The sequence below is a fragment of the Clinocottus analis genome, unplaced genomic scaffold (genome assembly GCF_023055335.1).
Source record: "Clinocottus analis isolate CAN_PGR_092001 unplaced genomic scaffold, fCliAna1.0.p SCAF_13, whole genome shotgun sequence".
NCBI classification, from domain to species: Eukaryota; Metazoa; Chordata; class Actinopteri; order Perciformes; family Cottidae; genus Clinocottus; species Clinocottus analis.
The window spans coordinates 8,642,667-8,662,919 of record NW_027175854.1 but is presented as its reverse complement, the minus strand read 5'-3'; the positions used below and the strand labels follow the sequence as shown (position 1 = coordinate 8,662,919).

General features: G+C 44.6%; 1 protein-coding gene across 4 annotated transcripts in view; it reads right to left on the bottom strand.

Annotated features, from left to right (window-relative positions):
• whrna (whirlin a) overlaps nucleotides 1-11,301 on the bottom strand; it is a 115,807-nt gene extending 104,506 nt beyond the window's left edge. For 3 of the 4 annotated variants that reach the window (XM_068574357.1, XM_068574360.1, XM_068574359.1), the window contains exon 1: nucleotides 9,677-11,301. In XM_068574357.1, the coding sequence (XP_068430458.1) occupies nucleotides 9,677-10,426 (750 nt within the window). In that variant the 5' untranslated portion in view covers nucleotides 10,427-11,301. The remainder of the gene's footprint in view (nucleotides 1-9,676) is intronic. The other variant, XM_068574358.1, reaches the window with a different exon arrangement.
• Between the last annotated feature and the right edge of the window lie 8,952 nt (nucleotides 11,302-20,253).

Genomic DNA, 20,253 nt, shown 5'->3' with positions numbered 1-20,253 from the left:
AGACAGACTGTGAACTATTGATTCAGGTTTTAGGAGCACACTCGGTCCCGGTAAAGTCAATCATACTTTTTATACAGCAGGATAGAGAGACACATTCTGAGTTTCTACACTGAATACGATATATTAGTCATCGTTTGAGCCCAAGAAAAGCCGGGCCATTATTATCAAAAGACATAACTTGCTTTAGTTAAACAATTACTTTATTCACACATATCAGTCTTGGTCTGAACATTTTACTTTTCTGTCAATGTTTGTTGTGCAAAATCACATTCAGGAAAAACTTTTACACACAAGTTTCATTAATTATACGTAATTGCTTGCAGATAAATGAAAGCGGCCTCCGTGCTGCGGGTCGGCTCGTTCTGATGCCTGCCACATTGTCTTGTTCATGTGGTTTATGAGGCGCGGCGCAAAAAAAAAAAAACCTGCTGGTGCTGAGCAGTTATAAATCACCCGGATAACTTGATATGGAGAGGGCAGTGGAGGGTAACCGGCAGCTTGTGAGAAGTGCCAGTGTACAAAAGAAAGTTAAGAAAAAAACATCCACCAGAGAGTAAAATGTATTAACTGTATTAAATGTATTAAGTGTATTAAATGTATTACTGGTACTGCAGTGAGTAGCAGCCCACATTGAGCATCGTATACAGTTATAGAGTGAAAGCAAAAAGGTATAAAGCTATCATCCTCATCATCTTCTGTCTGGACAATAAAGGTGAGGGTGTGGGTCAACATAAAGTATTTTAGAGGAATAAATGAAATTCTAATATTAAATGTGCGGTACATGACATCATCTTCAGCAGAGCGCCTTGCTCTCAGTGTGTTTCCATCACCTCCCACACAGTCCTGACGTCAACCCTCCAACACCAGTAAACATTTCAATATTCGTCAGTGCAGCATGCCACAACAGCACGCCGGTCCAAAATGGCCTCCGCCTACTTAATTAGAGCGGTTCCTAAATATTATGATTACAGAGGGCGAATATGGCTACGGTGCTACGCGGATCTTCGAGGTGTTGTGTTTACTAGTAGGGCTGGACAATATGGTTGAAATCATGAATATGAACGCGAGTGTGTGTCTCTATGTGTGTGTGTGTGTGTGTATTGTGCAGCTCTGTCTGTCCACGCCCGACTGCCGTGTGGGTGTGCTGCCGGGTGCCCAGTGATGGCTGCATTCTCGAGGACCTTGTGCGATAGCGGTGACTCACACTCTTCAAAACACCTATTATTGGCTGTTTTACGCTGCCTGCTGAGTCCTCGCTCAACGTTCGTCACTGTCCACTGGCCGGTACCGGGTCCGCACGCAGTATCACAGCGGAGGGCTTTGCATCTTCATGCGTCGTTTGATCCACCCTTCCCGTTTCGGATTCCATTTTCTTTTCCTACCTGCCAACTCCGCCTCTACCCAGCGTTCAAATCTTATTTTCCCTCCTGATTAAAAGCTTGAGAGATTTTTTCACTCCTCCACTGTTAGTCCCCACTAGCAGAACTGAACAAAACACTGTTCTAGTTTTTTTCTGTGGGAAAGGAATATGGTTTCAAATATAGATATGGCGTCGATGTGGGGGATGTAATGCAAATTCAGTCTCACGCCTCTTTCACATGGAGTTCTCGGTAAATTGCTGGAATATCCCCTTTCAGACACCGCGAGGGATTACTCATATTCATATATGCACTACTTTTCTCACATGCCGTGGGAATACCGGAATAGATGTGGCAAGGGACAGTCCGACCGGCCATGGCAGTAATGCACCATTGGGAACGAGCCTAAAGTTTTGTTTAAATCTGCAGGTCAGGGAGAATTGAGACATGCGCAGACATCCAATGAATGTGGGTTGGATACATATTTGGAAAGCCTCCAGCTGATCTGTAATTCTGAGACGGTGTCATTATAATAGGCAGTAAACACAACTGAGAAAAGGAGCCATTGTTTCGGGTGAAGTCAAACTTATGGATTTTTTTTTCTCCTAAAACTTTTGACCGACGTGAGAACAGTTAGTTGATAAAGGAGGCAAATATCCAGCGTCTCACGCGACGGGGCTGCAGCTGGTGGAAACTTTTCTTCCGTCCTTGAGGCAGAGAGTTTCAGCTGCCAAATATTTAAGAAGAATAAGCATTGATCCTCCAAAATCCTGCCATGACTGGTTTCATATTCATACAGCCACAGCTGGCAGCTGGCCAGTACAAGCCTATGGCCAAATAACTGTTGGCCAGTAGAGCAGAGAGGTGGAAAGTCTTGCTCAAGGGTAACGCAAGGGTCGTTTTCTGAAGTGCAGTAGTAGCAACCTTTAACTTTGTTGAATTCGAAGTTTACCGGGCTGGTTCAACAATTCAATCTACTCCTCTCTATTAAAAACTGCTGTTGCCCAAGTTGAATAATAAGCATTTTTAACAGTCCAATGTTACAGTTCACTGCATTCAAGATTCAGTGCTGGATTTTGTCAAAGTTCAAGCAGTCCAGCACTGTATGTGTTGTAGAATCAGTTCCTGCATCGCACTACTGCATTTTATTTCTTAAACTGCACTGCACCTCGTATACTATTTTTTGCTTTTTGACAGTTTCTAATGTTTTAATGAATGTTCTTAACTGTTTTTAAATCTTGTTTTCTTCTGCGTTGTGTTTTGATGATTTTAATGGTTTCATCTAAAGCACTTGAAATGTGCTCTACAAATAGACTTGCATTGCCTTCTAAGTGAGATCCAAAGCAGTGGCTGGCCAGGAGGAAATTTGGGGATTTGGAGTGTTTTGAATAGGTGTTTCAGGATTTCTTTTGGCCATTTCAACTCAAAGAAAGAGAGTAGACGAAAAGAATCATAAAGGATGCCTCTTGAATACCTTTTTTTAACATTATGTAATTTGATGGCCATGAAAAAAAAAACCACGCAGGAAATGAGCAGTAACTAAACTCATCAAAAACTGGTTCCCTCACTGGAAAAACTGGAGAACCTGTAAAGTCTGTGAGTATGCCATTCTGAGAAACAATACATTATACATTCATGTAAAATAAATATGAACTAGAATGAATTATGCCCTGTGCCGCAATTAAACTGAACGCATTGTGTTATTCAAATAATTAAGACTGATGAATGAAATGCAAAAGTTTCTTAAATCATACTGTCAAACCTGCTTGACTGAGTCACACTGAGTGTACTGCATTATCGTCTCTTTGTTGTTGCAGGATCCTTCTTTCTTTTTAGTAATGAAACGTTCAGGTTACAAAACGACAAAGCCTTGGCTCTTTGCTGCACTGGAAGTTAATGCTCACTAATACTGCCAATGTTATTAGAATAAATAAACCCTGTGCCGGCGAAAGCACCAATAAAAGGTTATGCGTACGTTACCCCACAAATCTTTTCAAACATAAAACATTTGAAAGCCAGCCAAAGGCCTCTTCATTTCATCAAGAACGCCGCCCGCTTCTGAAGCCGCGACAGCACTCTTGAATGAAATGTAGTCGTTACAAGACAGAGGTGGCGTTTTCTAATGGCTGCCGCTTTCTCCTCCGGCCACCAGGAAGGTGCCCCCTTTCATACAAATCGGAGCAGAGGATGATTTGTTGACACACATAAATTATTTGCATACGTGTACACGTTCACAAATAAAAGAACTCGCTCTTGTGATGTACAAAAAAAAAAGAAACTATGGCAGAAAGGAGCCAACGCCACTTGTTTGGTTAAGCGTCTTCTCGCTCGTGGGCATGTTAGCGGCCGCTTGTTGTTGTTCGGAGGAGGAGAAGTTAAATAATTCACTCTTGCTGTGATTTCACCAAAAATTACACAAAAAGACAACTGTGGAGTTGTCAAACCTTCAGGGCGCCTCGAGGCAACGATCAGCGCCAATGTTTACAAGAGAGACTGCACTGAGGATGTTCTTTGGTGACTTTGCATGGGAATCTGCTGCTTTGGAGAAGACAATCCTGATTATAAAACAACACCCCATCAGCATCCGCTTTTGTCAACTTTTTGAAGATGCAAAACACTTTTTCTAAAGTTTCCCGAAGTTGCCAGAGTCCTCATCCTTGAGGTGACACGGGGGTACTTTCATCTCGGCGAATCGGAAACCCTGCATCTGTGTCGCTCGTGTCAGTCGCATGCAGTATTCACGCGCTCTCCCGTCTGCCTCTGCCACCGTTTTTTTTTTCTCCCACTGGTTGCATTTTACAGCTTCTAGCCTCATCATGACATTCTGCGAGAGCAGTCAGTCTCGGCAGCGTCGACGGATGATTCAGTCCCCGGTGCGTCTCTGCAGTAACGACTGCAGGGGACACTGATCATTCTCACTCATGTGGAATTCATGTCTTCTGTGGTATGGAGGGAGGGGGACGACGACATACAAGTCGACAAGCAAGCCGACAGGAGCTCACACTGGTTCAACTGGGCTAACTATTTCCAACACTTCCTCGAATACAACACGGCAATCATTTTCCAGAATAAAAAAAAAACATTGCCTTGTCCTCCGGTCGATATAGCAACTCACTTTCACTGTGTTTGAGCTCCAGCTTCCTGTTTCAAACAGAATCGCATCATACTCAGGAAGCAAAGATGCCACTGCACGAGGCCCTTACGGTTCAAATAGCGCCTCCGTTCTGACCATTGTATCACAACGTGCGATGGGATTCTGCTGCTGTTCATGTGCAGCCGTCTTCAGATAGAAATGCTGTGGATATTTTCTTTCCGTTTGTTTTTTTTTGGGGCTCAGTAGCCGCAAGCCAACCTCTGTCACGAGAATCAGCTCCAAGCTACGAATCAGTTAATACCTTCCTCGAGTTTAACGAGATTCCTATCTGCCTCCTATCTAATCAACACACTAGCCATTAGCAGTCGGCGGCGCTGCTGCAGGCCGCTCGGCTCCCGTTTCTCTGACTGGAGGCCGAGTCTTTGCATGTCAATGCGCCTGGCAGCTGCCCAGGTGTCAAGCCAGTGAATGTAGACCAGCCATCTTGTTTATTTTTATTTTTGTAATTGCCTCTCCGTCTGGTCCCTTTTGCAGAACGGTCACCGCTTCAACTGCCCTGACGACACCAAACGGTGGCTTTTCTTGTAATACCTAATTAAGACAAAAAGGGAAAGACCTAAAAACACACGCGACCCATCCTGTCGTTATGTCTTCGTTTCTGCTTCTCTGGACGTTTGTCTCTGTGCCTCTGCGCCATCGTTGTGCCTTTCGCTTCTCCCTCCAACACCCTCTTCAGACTGGAGAACAATCAGATTAGAAAGTCAGAGAGACAGGCAGTCTGTGGCTGATGTCAAGACAAGACCGCCTGTCTCGATGTTATCGTGGCTGGAAAACAACACGATGTATGTTCCTTCCTGTCCTGTCACGTCTCCTGACTGTCCAGCTCAGGGGAGATGACGAGAAGTTAAATGCCGACACGGTAGCTAACCTTGGCGGGGACTCGAGGGACCGGGGCCAAGGCAGGCTCTTAGGAAGAGGAGAAAGCCGGAGACAGAAAGTAATACAGCTGTAAGCCCTTGACTCGTCCCCTGGGGCAAACAACAATCTATTGCTTTCAGAGGCCGTCCCTGAACTCATCAGGCAACACAGGTTTGCTAAAGTGGAGCGGATTAAGCCTAAGTAGAGGCATACAATGGGCTGGAAACAAAATAAGTTGCATAGACTTATTTAAAGATGTGTGTGTGTGTGTGTGTTTATGTGTGTGTGTGTGTGTGTGTGTGTGTGTGTGTGTGTGCGCTTTGGTGCTTTGGTGCTTTATGTGTGATGGTGATAAAGCATTTAGGGACTTGTACATAACAAGTTGGGCTGAGGAAATGAGCAATACTGTAACTGATACACAACTCAGTGTAAACTATAACGTTGGGATGGAGGCCTTTCAAATGGGCATTAATCTTTCTTTTTTTTTGGCTCATGGAACTTCCAGCATAGCTGAAAGAATCAGTCCCGACTAATTATCACTTTGTGAAGATTTTTATGATGGCTAGCTTGCTATTTAGAAAAAAGTGTCCGTTCAGGCATCCAGAAGCGATGTGGCGACATTATCGTTCACGTTTTGGTCCATCTGAGGGTTGGCAGTTCAATATTAGACCCACTCTTGAGGAAAAACATCTGACTCTTTGCCTGCTAGACGTTTCCCTTTCTTGCCAATCGAGTTGCCAGCTTCGTCTGAGCTCGAGAGCTGCGAGACTGAAAGATCCAAAGCTTTGTGGAGCGGCACAGTCGGGCGAGAACTCCTCTCGGGTTCACCACCAAGACCACTTTCGCAATACAGACGGCCAACCGATGACACTTTCACATACACAAAATTACTGATTGATGGAGCTTTGAGTTTGGATACTCGGTCCGAGTTGACTTCTCAGTGAGGGAGACGAGATCAGAAGTGCCGTCACCACTGCATTCATCAGGAGCGTCCAGACAGCAGCTCATTCAGAGGTGACATTTCATCTGTCAAAATGTGCCAGAAGCTTGAAGTCGCTGAGCTTTTTTTTCCCCCAGATTTGGCTGGCAGTTTGTAAAGTGGCTGTACATTATACGGATGAATAGAGTTATGAATAAAGAGAAGTTGAATACGACTTCAGCAAGAAATAGCAAACCTTTCTTAAAGGTATGAGGTGCTCAGATTGAGTGAAATATACCGAGGGTGTTATATCATCATCTTATGAATACCATTATTTACTATTATAGCCTGGTGTCTGCACCAGAATGTGAATTGTGTGTTTGTCCAAAGTTTGACTGCACATCATGAGTCTGCAGCGATGAACTCACCCGTAGCTCTGGCAGAGTTCAGACAGTTGAAATGATGACAGTTTTCAAACGCTTGGAATAGCATTTAGACGAAACCGAGAAGGCAATAAAATAACTGAACTCAAGCATTAATGACCTCCAGGGAGATCATATTATTTATTTCCTCTCAGAAACGGCTTCTCTCGTAGTTGGCCGGGTGTCTGCCCTGTCTGTCCGACGAATAACTGCTGCCACTATACTGCTCGTAATGATTATGGTTTGTCTCATGAACACCACTAGTTCTACTGCTACCACTACTGCTCGGTGGTAGCAGTATGACTTGTGGTGTTCATAGTAAAGACATAATCCATAGTAGAAGGATACACATAGCACAGAATGGACTGACAGAGAGATGGAGATGCACATCTTATACACGGAGCAGATATTTAACCGACCTTTGCTTTCGCTCCCTATCAGTCTCACAACCGACCCAGTTACTCAAACAACAAAACGATGTGCACCGGCTCAAAGAAAACCTCGAGACGGCAAAAGTCCTCACTTACAGTACAGAGGCAGCAATCGATAACCTTCAATTCGCAGACGGAGATCATTTAAAAAATGTGGAGAATTGATTGTGGACGGTTAATTCCGCTGTTAGTATTTTGTCCAAAGCGGTTTGACATCACGTTCAATGTGAGGCGCAGAGGCGCTCTGCTGCAAGAGCATGATTTAGAGAAGACGGCCAACACAAAATTAGGCCAATGACCTCATCACTTCAATGCGCATCGCCATTGTCGCATCAACAAAAGACCATGGGTCTTCTTCAGACACCGATAAAGGAACTGAAGTTAAGGCTGCACAATGAAATGACCATCAATCATGATCATCATTTTGGTATTTTAGGATTAAATTGATTGATTAGTGCTTCCCAAAAACTGACAGCCAGCCACCAGCTGGCGATCTGGGAACTTTCAATCCTGAGAATAAAAGTAATATACTGCATATTAAATTAAACAAAGCATCCTAAAATAATATTTAAGATAAAAATTATCTTAAATCCTATTCTGATGCAAACATTTGTACAATAGCAGGAATGCAGTTGGAACTTGGAAGTCAAAGTCATTGGTATCAATAAACCAATAGCTTGGATAAGTAATGTTGATCTCAATATTGATCAGAAATAATTGTGATCAGCGTTTTTGCCGTAATTGCCCAGCCCTACTTTATTTGTTTTACTCCACAAAATATAACAGAATCTAATGAGTAAACAACAATAAAACAATGAATGTGCACTCATCTGAAGAGTCTAAACGCAGAGGATGAGGCCTGTACGGTGAGAAATCGAAATATATCTATGTATGAATATTTCCAGGACATTGACACAAGCCTAAAACACACTTTAAGGCACGCAGGTGTCCTGAGTATTGAAGGCTTAATCAGGGGTGACGTGTTCTCGCCTCTTGGTGTTTATCTAAAATCCTACAGGTGCAGTATTTGGGATGTACTCACGGTAAGAGTTGGCGTTACAGATAAGCCCCTGCATCAAGTGAATTACAAAAAGTCCACACGAGAGGAGATTTTAAAAAAATAATTGTGGACAGCTTTTTCAAGATCGCTGAAGGTCAGAGAGGACTCAATTTAAGCTACACTCTATAATCCCTGGTGTGTCAGAAGGGAACAAACCCATGACCTTTCAAATGGCAGACATACAATCACTATTCTAAAAAAGCAGCTTATAGATATCTGGCAGGGTGTTTTGCAGGATTGTGCAAGCGATATTGCTCCTTCACTTTCCTGAGAAATAACTCCTCTCTCAATGCAACTGCCAATCACGACTGCCTGAAAAAGTGGAAAAATCTGAGTGGTGAACTACTGTATTTTCAAAAGTCTCATTGAGATTAAGATGTGATTTTCAAGAGCGGGAGCATTGCTCTTGGAATACTTTTGATACGAACACTTGAAAAACTAAAACAAGAGACATATGCTGTTGAGATCGTATTCTCTCAACAGCATATGAAAGTGAAGGCACTTCCTCAGCGTTGTCAGATATATCGTAAATCAATAAATACGGAGCAAAAGCAGTGATCACAAGTGAGATTTTTCCAGACACATAAAAACTGACGGGAACCTTGTTGAAGAGCTGAAATCCCTGTGACGTGAGTATATGACACAGGGAATTAGATGTGAAAGAGTGCATTTAGAAAAATCGATTAGAAAAGCATGGCTTAATTATTGAGTGAGGAAAGGAGGTAAAAAAAATTTTTTTTAAAACTGTCAGGAGACAAAACGCTGAGATGAGCTTTCAGCACCATGGACAGCTCATAAACCCAAGGACCTCACAAGGTGTCCTAAATCAATCTTCCATGTGCACAAATCAGACAAGCTCTTACTTTATCACCTAATTTGCTAATAGGTGTTATTTATACTCAGTGGCATTAAACAAACACAGCGCACAGGGCTAAACGTTGTTCCAGTCTTTATCCTCCCGGTCTACAGCTGCAGCATGGGGCCCAACATTCAGAGCTCCCTGCGCACGCGCACACGCACGCACACACACACACACACACACACACACACACACACACACACACACACACACCTGTGTGGTTACCAGCTGCCTTGAAAGTGTCCGGTTACACTCCCAGAGGTACAGTGGTCACTGTAATACTGTCGCACCGCATTGTATATGGATCCAACAAAGAGCCGAAAGCTGTTTCTTGCCAACTGAATCGATCCGACCCAATGAATTCCATGTTTCACGTCAAGAGGTCAAATTCACACACACACACACACACACACACACACACACACACACACACACACACACACACACACACACACACACACACACACGCATTAATGTTGCCGCTTTAATATTCATAACCAGGAGAGGAGATATAAGAGGACAAGGCCGGTGCCAACAGCATCCTGACCGACACCCTGTGTGGAGAGGATGGATCAGGTTTTGGTGAGGTGAGAGAGAAAAAGAAAAACAACTTACCTTCACTGCTTCAGCATGAGTGACTTTGTCGAAGACTTTGTCGTTGACTTTCATGATCTGGTCGCCGATCCGGAGACCCTCTTTCTCCGCCAGGCTGCCGGGCTCCACCAGGGACACGTAGATCCCGACCCCGTGCTCCGAGCCGCCGCGGATGCTGAAGCCCAGGCCCTCGTTGCTCTTGTGCCGCTTCATGGTGACCTGGCGCACCTCGCCCGGCGGCTCGTGCACGAAGTTCCTCCCGAGCAGCGGCACCAGGGGAGCTGTCCCGTCGCTGCTGGTGCTGAAGCTGTCCGGCGAGCCGCGCAACGCCACCTGGTACTCGGGAGGCGGGTTGCTCGGCGAAAAACGCCCCGGGGGAGTCGGACTGGCGCCGGGGAAGTCGCCCGGCGGGGGTTCGGCGTCGCCGTTGCTCGTCGCAACTAAATCCGATTTCAAGTAGAGGCCCTCCGAGGTGTACTGCTCAAAGAGCAGCTGGTCGGAGCGCGGGATGACCAGCCGCAGCATGGGCAGAAGTTGCCGCTTGCTGGGCGCGTTGAGGATGACGTTGAGGGTCTGGACCAGGTCGTACACGTTGCGCTTGGAGTGGTAGACGTTGAGGCAGTGGATGAACTGCTCCCTCTCCAAGTCGTTGAGCAGGAGGTTGAGCGCGTTGTGCAGCTTCCGCACGTTGGCCGACAGCGTCCGCGCGCTGGAGGCCACCGAGTTGGCCGACGAGCTGAGCGACATGCGCTCCAGGTCGGTGCTGCTCATCCTGCTGTCGGCCGGTGACCCGGGACACGGCGCCGCGCTGGTGCGAGGTTAGAGTGCGGGCATCGCGGGCAGGCGGCGGCGCGGGATCGGACCGGCGCTGGGCATCACGACCGCTGGAGGACGCGCACTCCGGTTATATCCATGTTCCCCGACAGATGATCCGCTTATTATTAACGATGAAAAGGCGGGGAGGAGGGGTGGCGAGGAAGGGACTTCCACCGGCAATTAAGTCCAACTAATTCGATTTCACAGTTGACAGAAATTAATAAGCACTTACCACGATTTAGACTCTGCGCGATTGGATCCCTGCAAACTTCCCCTGAGCGGACGGGTGCGTCGAGACCGGACACGCAACAGCTCGTCCCGCTGCGTCGGAGAGCTTAGCAGTGAGCCACGTAGGATCTCAGCCTGCGTGTCATTAGCCCGCGGTCTTATTTTCCAGGAGGGTCAGGTGGCGGCCGAGCCGCCGCCGCCGTTTCTCTGGTGTCAGCAGAGCTCCACAAGCAGAACTTAAAACGTCTGGGTTGGTTTCTTCGTCCCACTGTCGCGCGCGCGCGCGCGAGAAAGACCCAGAAGGAACAGCTATTTCCTCCACGGAGAAAAATGTAATACAAAATAGATTTCAGAAAAAGTTGTTTTTGTGCTCCTGCTCGGCGTCCCGACGAGTCCGAATACTATCCCGCCCCCCCGGGGGGGTCTCGGTTCTGGGTCCAAAACGACGTTAAGTTCCCACACACACACACACACACAAAAAAAATCTCTCCAGTGGCGTTACGCGGGGGAAGCGACGCGTCCTCGAGCCATGCGTGGGTTTGGTTTGGTGTCTGTTATCCGTCCGGCTGCAGTGCAGCGCCGAGGTGACCCGCTGCTCGGTGTCTCCGTTACTACAGCGACGGAGTGGGATGGGGGCGGGGCTGGCGGCTCCCTCGCCTCTGACCGTCCTCTGTCCGGAAGTGACGCAGCCTCCTCGCGAGGCCAATACGGTGCTTTGCTTATTACCAACAACGGGCACACCAACGCCACCACTGAACAAGACTTAGTTAAACGTTACAGGGGCGCGATTCTGGTCTGTGTCTTTTAAAGTCCTCTATGTTCTATTTAAAAGGCAGAAGATGGTTTTTACGCACTATTTCAATACGCAATGCAAAAGCTCACAGTGGTGTCTTCCTTCAAGCTGGCCTCATGAAGAATTCCGTGTCTCAACAGGTGGAACAACAGCTAAGTGAGGTATTTCACTTGTTGACTGGTTGTGCTTCTATAAGTACACAAAGAATCAATCCATAGATGTGTTTTGACCACTAGGGGCTCCACTGAGCGCCACGATGCTGCTGTTCATCACTAGGACTTTATTATAACAGCTTGTGAGACGACATGTTCCAGTCGTCCTCCAAAAGGCATGCAACAACTTTTAATGTATGCGTTAGCCTCAGCAAGAAGAAGAAAACCTGTTTAATATTCACATGGAAACAAAAAAACGACCATAAGCCTTAATGAAGTCCGAGAGCTGAACCACTGTCCATTGTGAAAGTATTGCACTCTTTGTTCTCTCAAATGCCTCGTTTCCACATTTCAAGCCTACATAAACTGTGTCACGTCAATTAAATGCATCAGTGTGTATGTGTGTGTGTGTGTGTGTGTGTGTGTTTTATTCTCATCATTTCCTTTTTCCTCTGAACAAACATCAATGTTTGCCTGCAGGTCGTGCAGGGGTTTAACTATCTGCTAGAATCCCTGATCCAAGCCAAAAGGAGTCAAAAAGAGCAGAGTGGGGGCGAACTTGTTTGCCCGAGTGATCAATCACAAGTACAAAACGGTGACGATAGCAACTAGAAAAATGACCTGTGCTCCGAAGTCATTGACAAACGGCGCCGTGCAGTCTTGGCTCGAGTTTCCAAGCTGAGGCCTTCCTTAATATCTGCAGTTCCTGGGAGCCAATTCTTCCTTCTGGGTTATTAACCATGTAACTGAGGCGTTTACAAGGCTGACCGAGGACTCTCCGCTCTTAAGAAAGAAACCATTTTAATTTCAAAGTGTGACTAAGTGCGGGCTGGGTGATGGAAATACTAATGTCGAAGTAATTCACAGGGTTGAAAATGGGCCGATGCACTTGGAAAATTGAACAACCGACTTGGAAAAAATTGTCTTTTTTGGAAATGAATCAAAAAGAATGAATGTCAGAGGAGCAATGGAGGTTAAAGCGGAGCTGACTGAAATCACAAATGAAGCCGGCACGCCGTGTTCTGAAAGTGACACAGCAGAACGACCGAGATTAGAATCAACAGCATCTGATAGCGCATGTGCATGGCGTAGAGAAGAGCTTCATCACTGAATGATTTCCTCTTTTTGTATCTTCTTCGAAACGAGCATTCCAAGCTCTGAGTTTGTGATGAACATGGTTTGATTTTTGATAACAGATGAATAATCTCGTCTCAATATATCACAAGTTAAAGCCCAACATGATGTCTTTAGATTGCTCCCAATACTTTTATAATACAACTTCTAATTTATGATGATGTTAAATAAAGAAAAGACAATTCTTTGATCAACAAAATGTTGCATTTGCCAATAATAGTTTACCTTCTTAATTGACAAATCGTTGTGGTTCTAGTCTGACTCACCAGATATCGACTGTGGACAGAAGCATGCCATTCGCTGTCTCTTTCAGCCGGCATCTCCTCTATCCGCTGACTGCATCTATTTTGCAAAAGCAATTTTGAGAAGAATCACAAACAATCTGGGGCCTCTTTTACACAGTGCTGTGGCGGTAGGTCTGGCTATGCGAGATTATTGTGGTACTAACAAATATACACCCGCCGATTGGGTTCTAGGCTCCAATGGCGCCCCAAAAATCCCAGCCAACTGTGACATTTTTCGATTGTAAAGACGATACTGGACACAATATCTCGATCGGGGGAATGAGTATCTCTGAATATTGGACAAAGAGCAAACGATCATAATATAATTTTAAAAAAACTCCCAAGAGCTAATTAAAGTTACCATCCGTCCAAAACGTGTGAGGAGCACATGAGGGGGCCTTCAAGTCCAAACACAGCCTCAAAGCCCTCGTCTTCAGTCCAAATCAAGGGGCTTTTCATGCAACATCACACACAGATGTGTGCGCCAAACCTTTTGGTCTCTGTTTGGCCTCAACGTGCACACAGACAGGTTCCTGACGATGGCTCCTCGACCTCGACCCCATCCAACTGCAGCGCAGCTGTCGAGGGGTTCTGAGGAGAAAAAACTATCATGAAAGCAAAAGCCCAAAAAGATACAGAACTGGTTTCACGTGGTTCTGTTTTTAAGGCTGTTTGTGAGGACATTACACTCTCTTATCATACACAACACTGAACACAAGATGCCATACGCACCAAGACAACAGGAGCGGTATGTTGATGAGACGCGATATGCTTGATTTAGAGCATGCAGAGTTAAAAAGGTCATGTACGCATCGAAAATCCCACGGTGCCTCGAGCCCGTAGCGCCGACGGTGTCAGCTGTACAAGAATAACCAGGAATGTTTTGTTTTTCCCAGTTTGTGGTCCCTGAGCCTGTAATTGGTTCAGATGTTCTCTGCTTTCTAACCGAACAAAGGCCATGTTCTTGGCAAAGCAGTTTACACAGGATCACACATACATACATACACACATACATACATACATACATACATACATACATACATACATACATACATACATACATACATACATACATACACACATACATACATACATACATACATACATACATACATACATACACACATACATACATACACACATACATACATACATACATACATACACACATACATACATACATACATACATACATACATACATACATACATACACACATACACACATACATATATATATATATATATATATATATATATATATATATATATATATATATATATATATATATATACATTATTTAAAACAAAGTACACTACAGCTGCATGTAGTTTATTACAATTCTGGGTGATTACATTTTTTGTATTGATTTTCTAGATATGCATTGAAAGAAAGATGTGCACACTACATGTAAAGATACACAAAACCAGACAAATACAAATAGATAAATAAGTGTATACATACATATATTGACACATGCATATCTACGCAGATACAGTACATACATATACACCCTCATATAAACGTACATATACAGTATGCACACATACATAGTGCTAATGACCTCCCTCATACAAATATTATTATACAAGGGAATGTATTATATAATGATACAGTTATAGTTGCAGCCTGAGTGCCACGTGTCTGTGGTTTTCGAGATATCAGTCTGCCCCCCGACCCAATGCAACACACTCTAAAGGAATTAATGAAGGATGAACAAAACGCCAGATATCTGGATAACTGGGCGACTCCTAATACACAATGTTGGGTATTGTTCACGGTCTATTCTGGATACAATCATGTGCTCATGGAAACGTGTGAACGCAGTCAATGAAATGAAAAGAAAAGCTCTTTGTTGTCAGAGAGATACAGAGATAATCCTGAGAGACTGTGTTCACCTCTGCTACTGAAAAACCTTGATACAGCAAACATTTAGTTTTTTTATGTTCGCATGGATGGGCAGACTCTGTGTGCATGCGTGTGCGCCTGTGTGTGTGTGTGTGTGTGGTGTGTGTGTACGTGAAGTTGATCGATGACAGTAATTAGAGGAGTTCACCAATGGGGAAAACACTGAAAAGCCAAACAGGATCATTACGGAAAGAGACACATGCTGCACAACAAGCAAAGCAGCAGAAAAGAGATACTTGAAGTTCAGTGTGTGTGAAAGCCAGAGAATGACTGAGGCTGGAAGAAGAAAAAGAAACGGGAAAAAAAAGAGAGTCGACGAACACAATGACTTCTTCAGAAACACACGCTGAGCTAATGATTATGACTATTATCTCAGTTTTCAATTTGAACTGCAGAAGCTCTGAGATGAACGCCGGCGCTCACGGACGGGGACGTGCTCTCCCTCGGTGGCGGGACAATTAGCATGTTAATGAAGAGATGACCGCTGTAGCATTAACTACTGCGCCACGATAACAGCTCCGGCTTTGACTCGGTGTGCGTATGTCAGGCAGATGGAAACACAGCTTTTACTTCACTGTGAGGCGACGGAGACTCCTTCCAGCAAAAGAGCGGTTGGCCCGAGGAAAACATTTCAGGGAATAAAGAAGGCCGCCTATAGTAAATTATCACATTGCATGGTTAACTAATCATTCTGTAGGCTTAAGAAGGCTTAAATGCTTCACTTAATAGGATTAACTGCGTATGACTAAAAGCTTAACGGAGTCATCGTTTTTTATCAAATGGAAATGGTTGGCATTGAAATCAAAAAGCCATTAATATGTATTATATTTAAAGGTTATCTATGGCGTATGTGTATCTATGTGGTGTTACTCATTGGTTTGTGGACTGTCCTTATGAAAGCTAGAGTTTGGCCGTCCCCAGTTTGGTTTTTATTATGAAGAATTCAAATGGATTACGTTTGAAATTTCTAAACCTGGACCGATTCAGAACACGCATACTGTTTTCATTTCACACGCTCACACACTCTGCTGTAGACTCATGCGGCAACTCGGTCTGACTTATATTAGCATTCTTTCTAATGGCCAGCAGGGGGCAACACCTCTCGCTGTAAAAAGAAGGCTGGTCGTATCAAGGCGTCTTCTTTTCACTTCATTTATTCCCTCGGTTAACATCGTAAACATGGATTTATGGTATTCAAGTGTTCTTCAATACAGCATGGTGTTCATTTAGTAATGCTCCTATTTACAGTAAAATAGACGATAAAGCAGGGTGTACTTACGGGCGTGGCTAGCTCGTGAATGACAGGTGGCTACCACAGTGTTGTCCGTGTTTTCCTCCCACAACTTCAACCCTTTCTCAGTGTGCTACAGTGTACACCCGAGGCCCTCACCTGTATGACTGAGGGGACTTGAGCTCGGCCGGCAGTAGAAGAACAGGAATCGCACCCTTAATGAGTCATGCAACATTGGGCATCGCCCACTAATTGACTTTTAAAAACAACCCTGACTGTTCATCCGGAAGGAAGAGTGTCTCATTTGTTTTTAAGTGGGAGACGCCGGGGGACATTTAACTGATAAGGACACAAGCATATCTCCTGTCAGAGCTTCATCGCTGCGCTCCATACCGAATGCAAAACTGTATAATGCCTGTACAGTGAGCACAAAATCTATTACAAAGGTACTTCAGTTAAAGTGTTTAGACCTGTTTACCTGGTTAAATATGATATAAGGCTTGAGTGCCACAAAATAGTCCCTCAACAATATTCCATCAGCCTCCATTTAGGAAGAAACGACGGGTCACATGACTTGCGATACCTTGGAGAGATCAAATACGCACGTCGGGGCCTTGAGCCAAAAGTGAACAGCTGGTTGCTGACATGCTCATGGTGACGATGCTGACGAGCAATGGTTTAGCGAGTGAAATGTTCAGACTTTTGATACCCATGCAAGCTCGGTCCTGCTAACCAGCTGTATAAATTACACACTGGGGTTCTGTGTGATGAAGAGTGGATCGCTCTCGGCCCTTTGGGGCTTAGCACGCTTGAACTGTTCAGGAGTGCAAACCTGTGAGCTCGACTCAACTCCGTCGCAGAGCATTGGGAGTCCACATTGGGAGTCCACATTGGGAGTCCACATTGGGAGTCCACATTGGGAGTATACATTGGGAGTACACATTGGGAGTACACATGCTCCCAATTCCTCCCGTTCTCAAAGTGAGATTCCTTCTCAATAGGACCACGACGACTCAGCAAATGTGCAGTATCAGCAGAAGTGCCACTTCTCAACTCCCTGACTGTTTTAGGTCACGGCGAATATGCTGATAATGGACGTGAAATGAAAAATGTGCGGATGAATTATCAAGTGATTTTTGTTTTGATGAAAAGCAAACACCTGATATGATGTAAACAGAGTTTCCTCAACACAAAATTGGCATTTAGCATTGAAAGTTAGGGTTCTCTCCCTGCTTGTGCTCTGCAGACGTACACTTATTCATTCGAGTCTTCCACCAGCTGCTATATGGTCACAGTGATTTTAACTTGGATTGGGGGGGCGGGGAGTTGCTGGGTGGAGGCTTGGTGGGGTGTCTGAGCAGTTCAGGCTCAGTTCTTGTCTCCTTTGCGGCCTGATGAACAGTAAATTCAGTGGGTGTGGTTATTAATTGACATTTTGAGAGGAAGTAACACACATTGCACGTAAACCATAAATGTCGGTTGTGGATTATGAATGATGAGTGTCAGACAGTAGACAGCAACGCAGCCCATTGATTAAATGTGAACCAAGTCTATTAAACCAGTTGACAGTTTAGTGCTCTAGATTGTTCAATTTACAAACACATTTTCCATATTAATTCTGAAGCATTTTTTTCAACACTTCCAATTTCTTTTTGCAATTATTTCATTTTGTTACTACCACCCCTCAGGCCACTTTCTTTAATGATAACTGCCAATGTTGTGTTGTGAACGATGAATGCAAGAGGGAAAATGATGAAACATTGCTCTGTTTTTATCATATCATGACGGATTCAATCAAATCGCCTTCAAAGCAATTGAATCACTTGATAATTCATTGCTCCATTTTTCGCGTCAAATCCATTTTTACCGCTCCATTCACAAATATTTTCCTCACCTCCATTTTTTTTCACCTCAACAGAAATTAGTCACAATCTGTCCGTGTCCGAAATAAGCTGATATGAATGAGACGAGCCTCGACGATGCATGTTAAAACCAAAAATGTTTTGATTTGATTGTTTGATGAAGAAGAAAAAAAGGTTGACATAATAAAATAAAGTGATTTGATACACCTTAGTTCTCAAATATGGTATACATTTCTGTAAACAGATTTGGAAGATCAAACAGGCAGCACTTGTGTACATTTTATTGCTAGTCTATCCAATTTTCTACGTGAGCGGCTCCCTTGTGGAGAGGCTTTCACGGAGCACCAGAGAGCATGCGTTAAGAAATTGGTTCAGCATTATGTCTTTTTACCAAGGTGTGATGTGAAACGTACCAACAGAGGAGGTCGAGTGGATGTAGAAAGAACAACATAGCAAACCAAAGAGGAGAGAGACGCAACAGAACCATCATAGCCACTCGAAGCAGCTCATTTCTGTTGATATCAAAAACTCACCAAGCGTCATCCTGGAAGAGTGCTTTTTTTTTTTACTTGACAATCCACTCCCGATGTGCCTTAATTTTCAACACCACAATGTTCCTCTTTTAAAAATAGCCCCGCAGTGTTTGCTTGAGATTGATGATTGGAGCTGCCGTGGGATGACAGTTAGCCAAGTGACTAACGGTAGTTACAATGGACAGATGACACAGTTTTCTGGCAATATATACTTTTTTTTTTAAAAACACACACAAAGGCAGCGTCCAGGCCTATCATCTATAGCTCACTTCTACTGACTGGTTACATAATCTGCAGGGATAAGACATCAATCATCAGTTTATCGCGGGCTCGGCCCAACTGGTTCCAGGCTGTTCGGCCTCGTCGGAAATCGAAGGTTGCGGAGGAAAGGCGTCCCCTTGTGGTAGTTGGAGACATGCTCTGCTAGCCTCGTGCCATCGAACACGCCATGCAACAATCCAGAAAGTGTGCGTGTGCGCAGTAAGCACACTAATGAACAGTTTGCTCCTGAAGAAAAAGCGCTGTACCCACTAGGACGCTTCTGGAAATCCTTGTTTTTCCTGAAATAAGCCTGGCGATTGATTCTTGGATGCATTTCTATAGCCACGGGGATCCTCCTCGGGCCGATCTCTCTACATCACACATGAGCAAAATTGCTTTTTTCATTTTTAAAGGATATTTCCCAAATGTATCCCTTCAAACTCATGTATGTGCGTGCCTTGAAGCAGTTGATGTGATATGAAAAGCAGCAGAACAATCTGTGGCTCTTAATGCTTTGAGCTGTGATACATTTCAAAGGGGGGGGGAGGGATAACGGGACTCCGTGCCCTTTTCTTCATGCGACAAAGCCATGTTGTGTGAGCCAATATTACAGACGACTGTGCTGGAAGCGAGACAACACTCGTGTCATCATTGTAAAAAAAAAAGAAAAGAAAAGGACAGTGAACCAGCAGGAAACACTCCAAAAGCCAGCTAATAACGGTTCAGCTAATGACACTCAAACAGACACAGAGGTAGGCCCACGTATGTCACCAGTAAGAAGGATGCTTCATGCACTCGTCAGACAATAACCACCTGAAAAAGGGACTTCAGTTCATACGTGGAAGTCCTTCACACACTGCAGGTGAATGGTAGCGCGCACTTTCCCCAAAATATATCATTGTAACAAATAGGATCTTGGCAAACCCTTCATCTCTTCTTCCTTTCTCCCTTCCTTCACCCCCCTTTGCCTTTCTTTTAATTCCTCATCTGAGAGACCACAGGGTTGCGGCTGACATTTGGCTGATAGATAACAGCTCACATGCACATGCACAGCCTGGTGCCAAGGTCTCCGGCTGCTCGCACGGCTTCAACTCGCCGAGATCAGAGGAGTGGAACTGCGCGGGTGAGAGCGCCGCGCCACCCGTGGAGCATCCTACACACCGAGGTGGAGGAGAGGAAGGAAGGAAGGTGGAGAGGACAAAGATAATTGACTCTAACTCTATAAACACCCTATGGGGTAAAGATCCCATGAGGCCTCTTTCTTTTAATCCTGTGAATGTTAAGTTATTTTTAGTATCTTTTTTTTTTACTGGGTTTGGCTTTCTGGTGGAACATATCATCCAAGTTCAATATCAAGATCACCCGGAACATCATTGGTATCCATCTACCGGTTGGT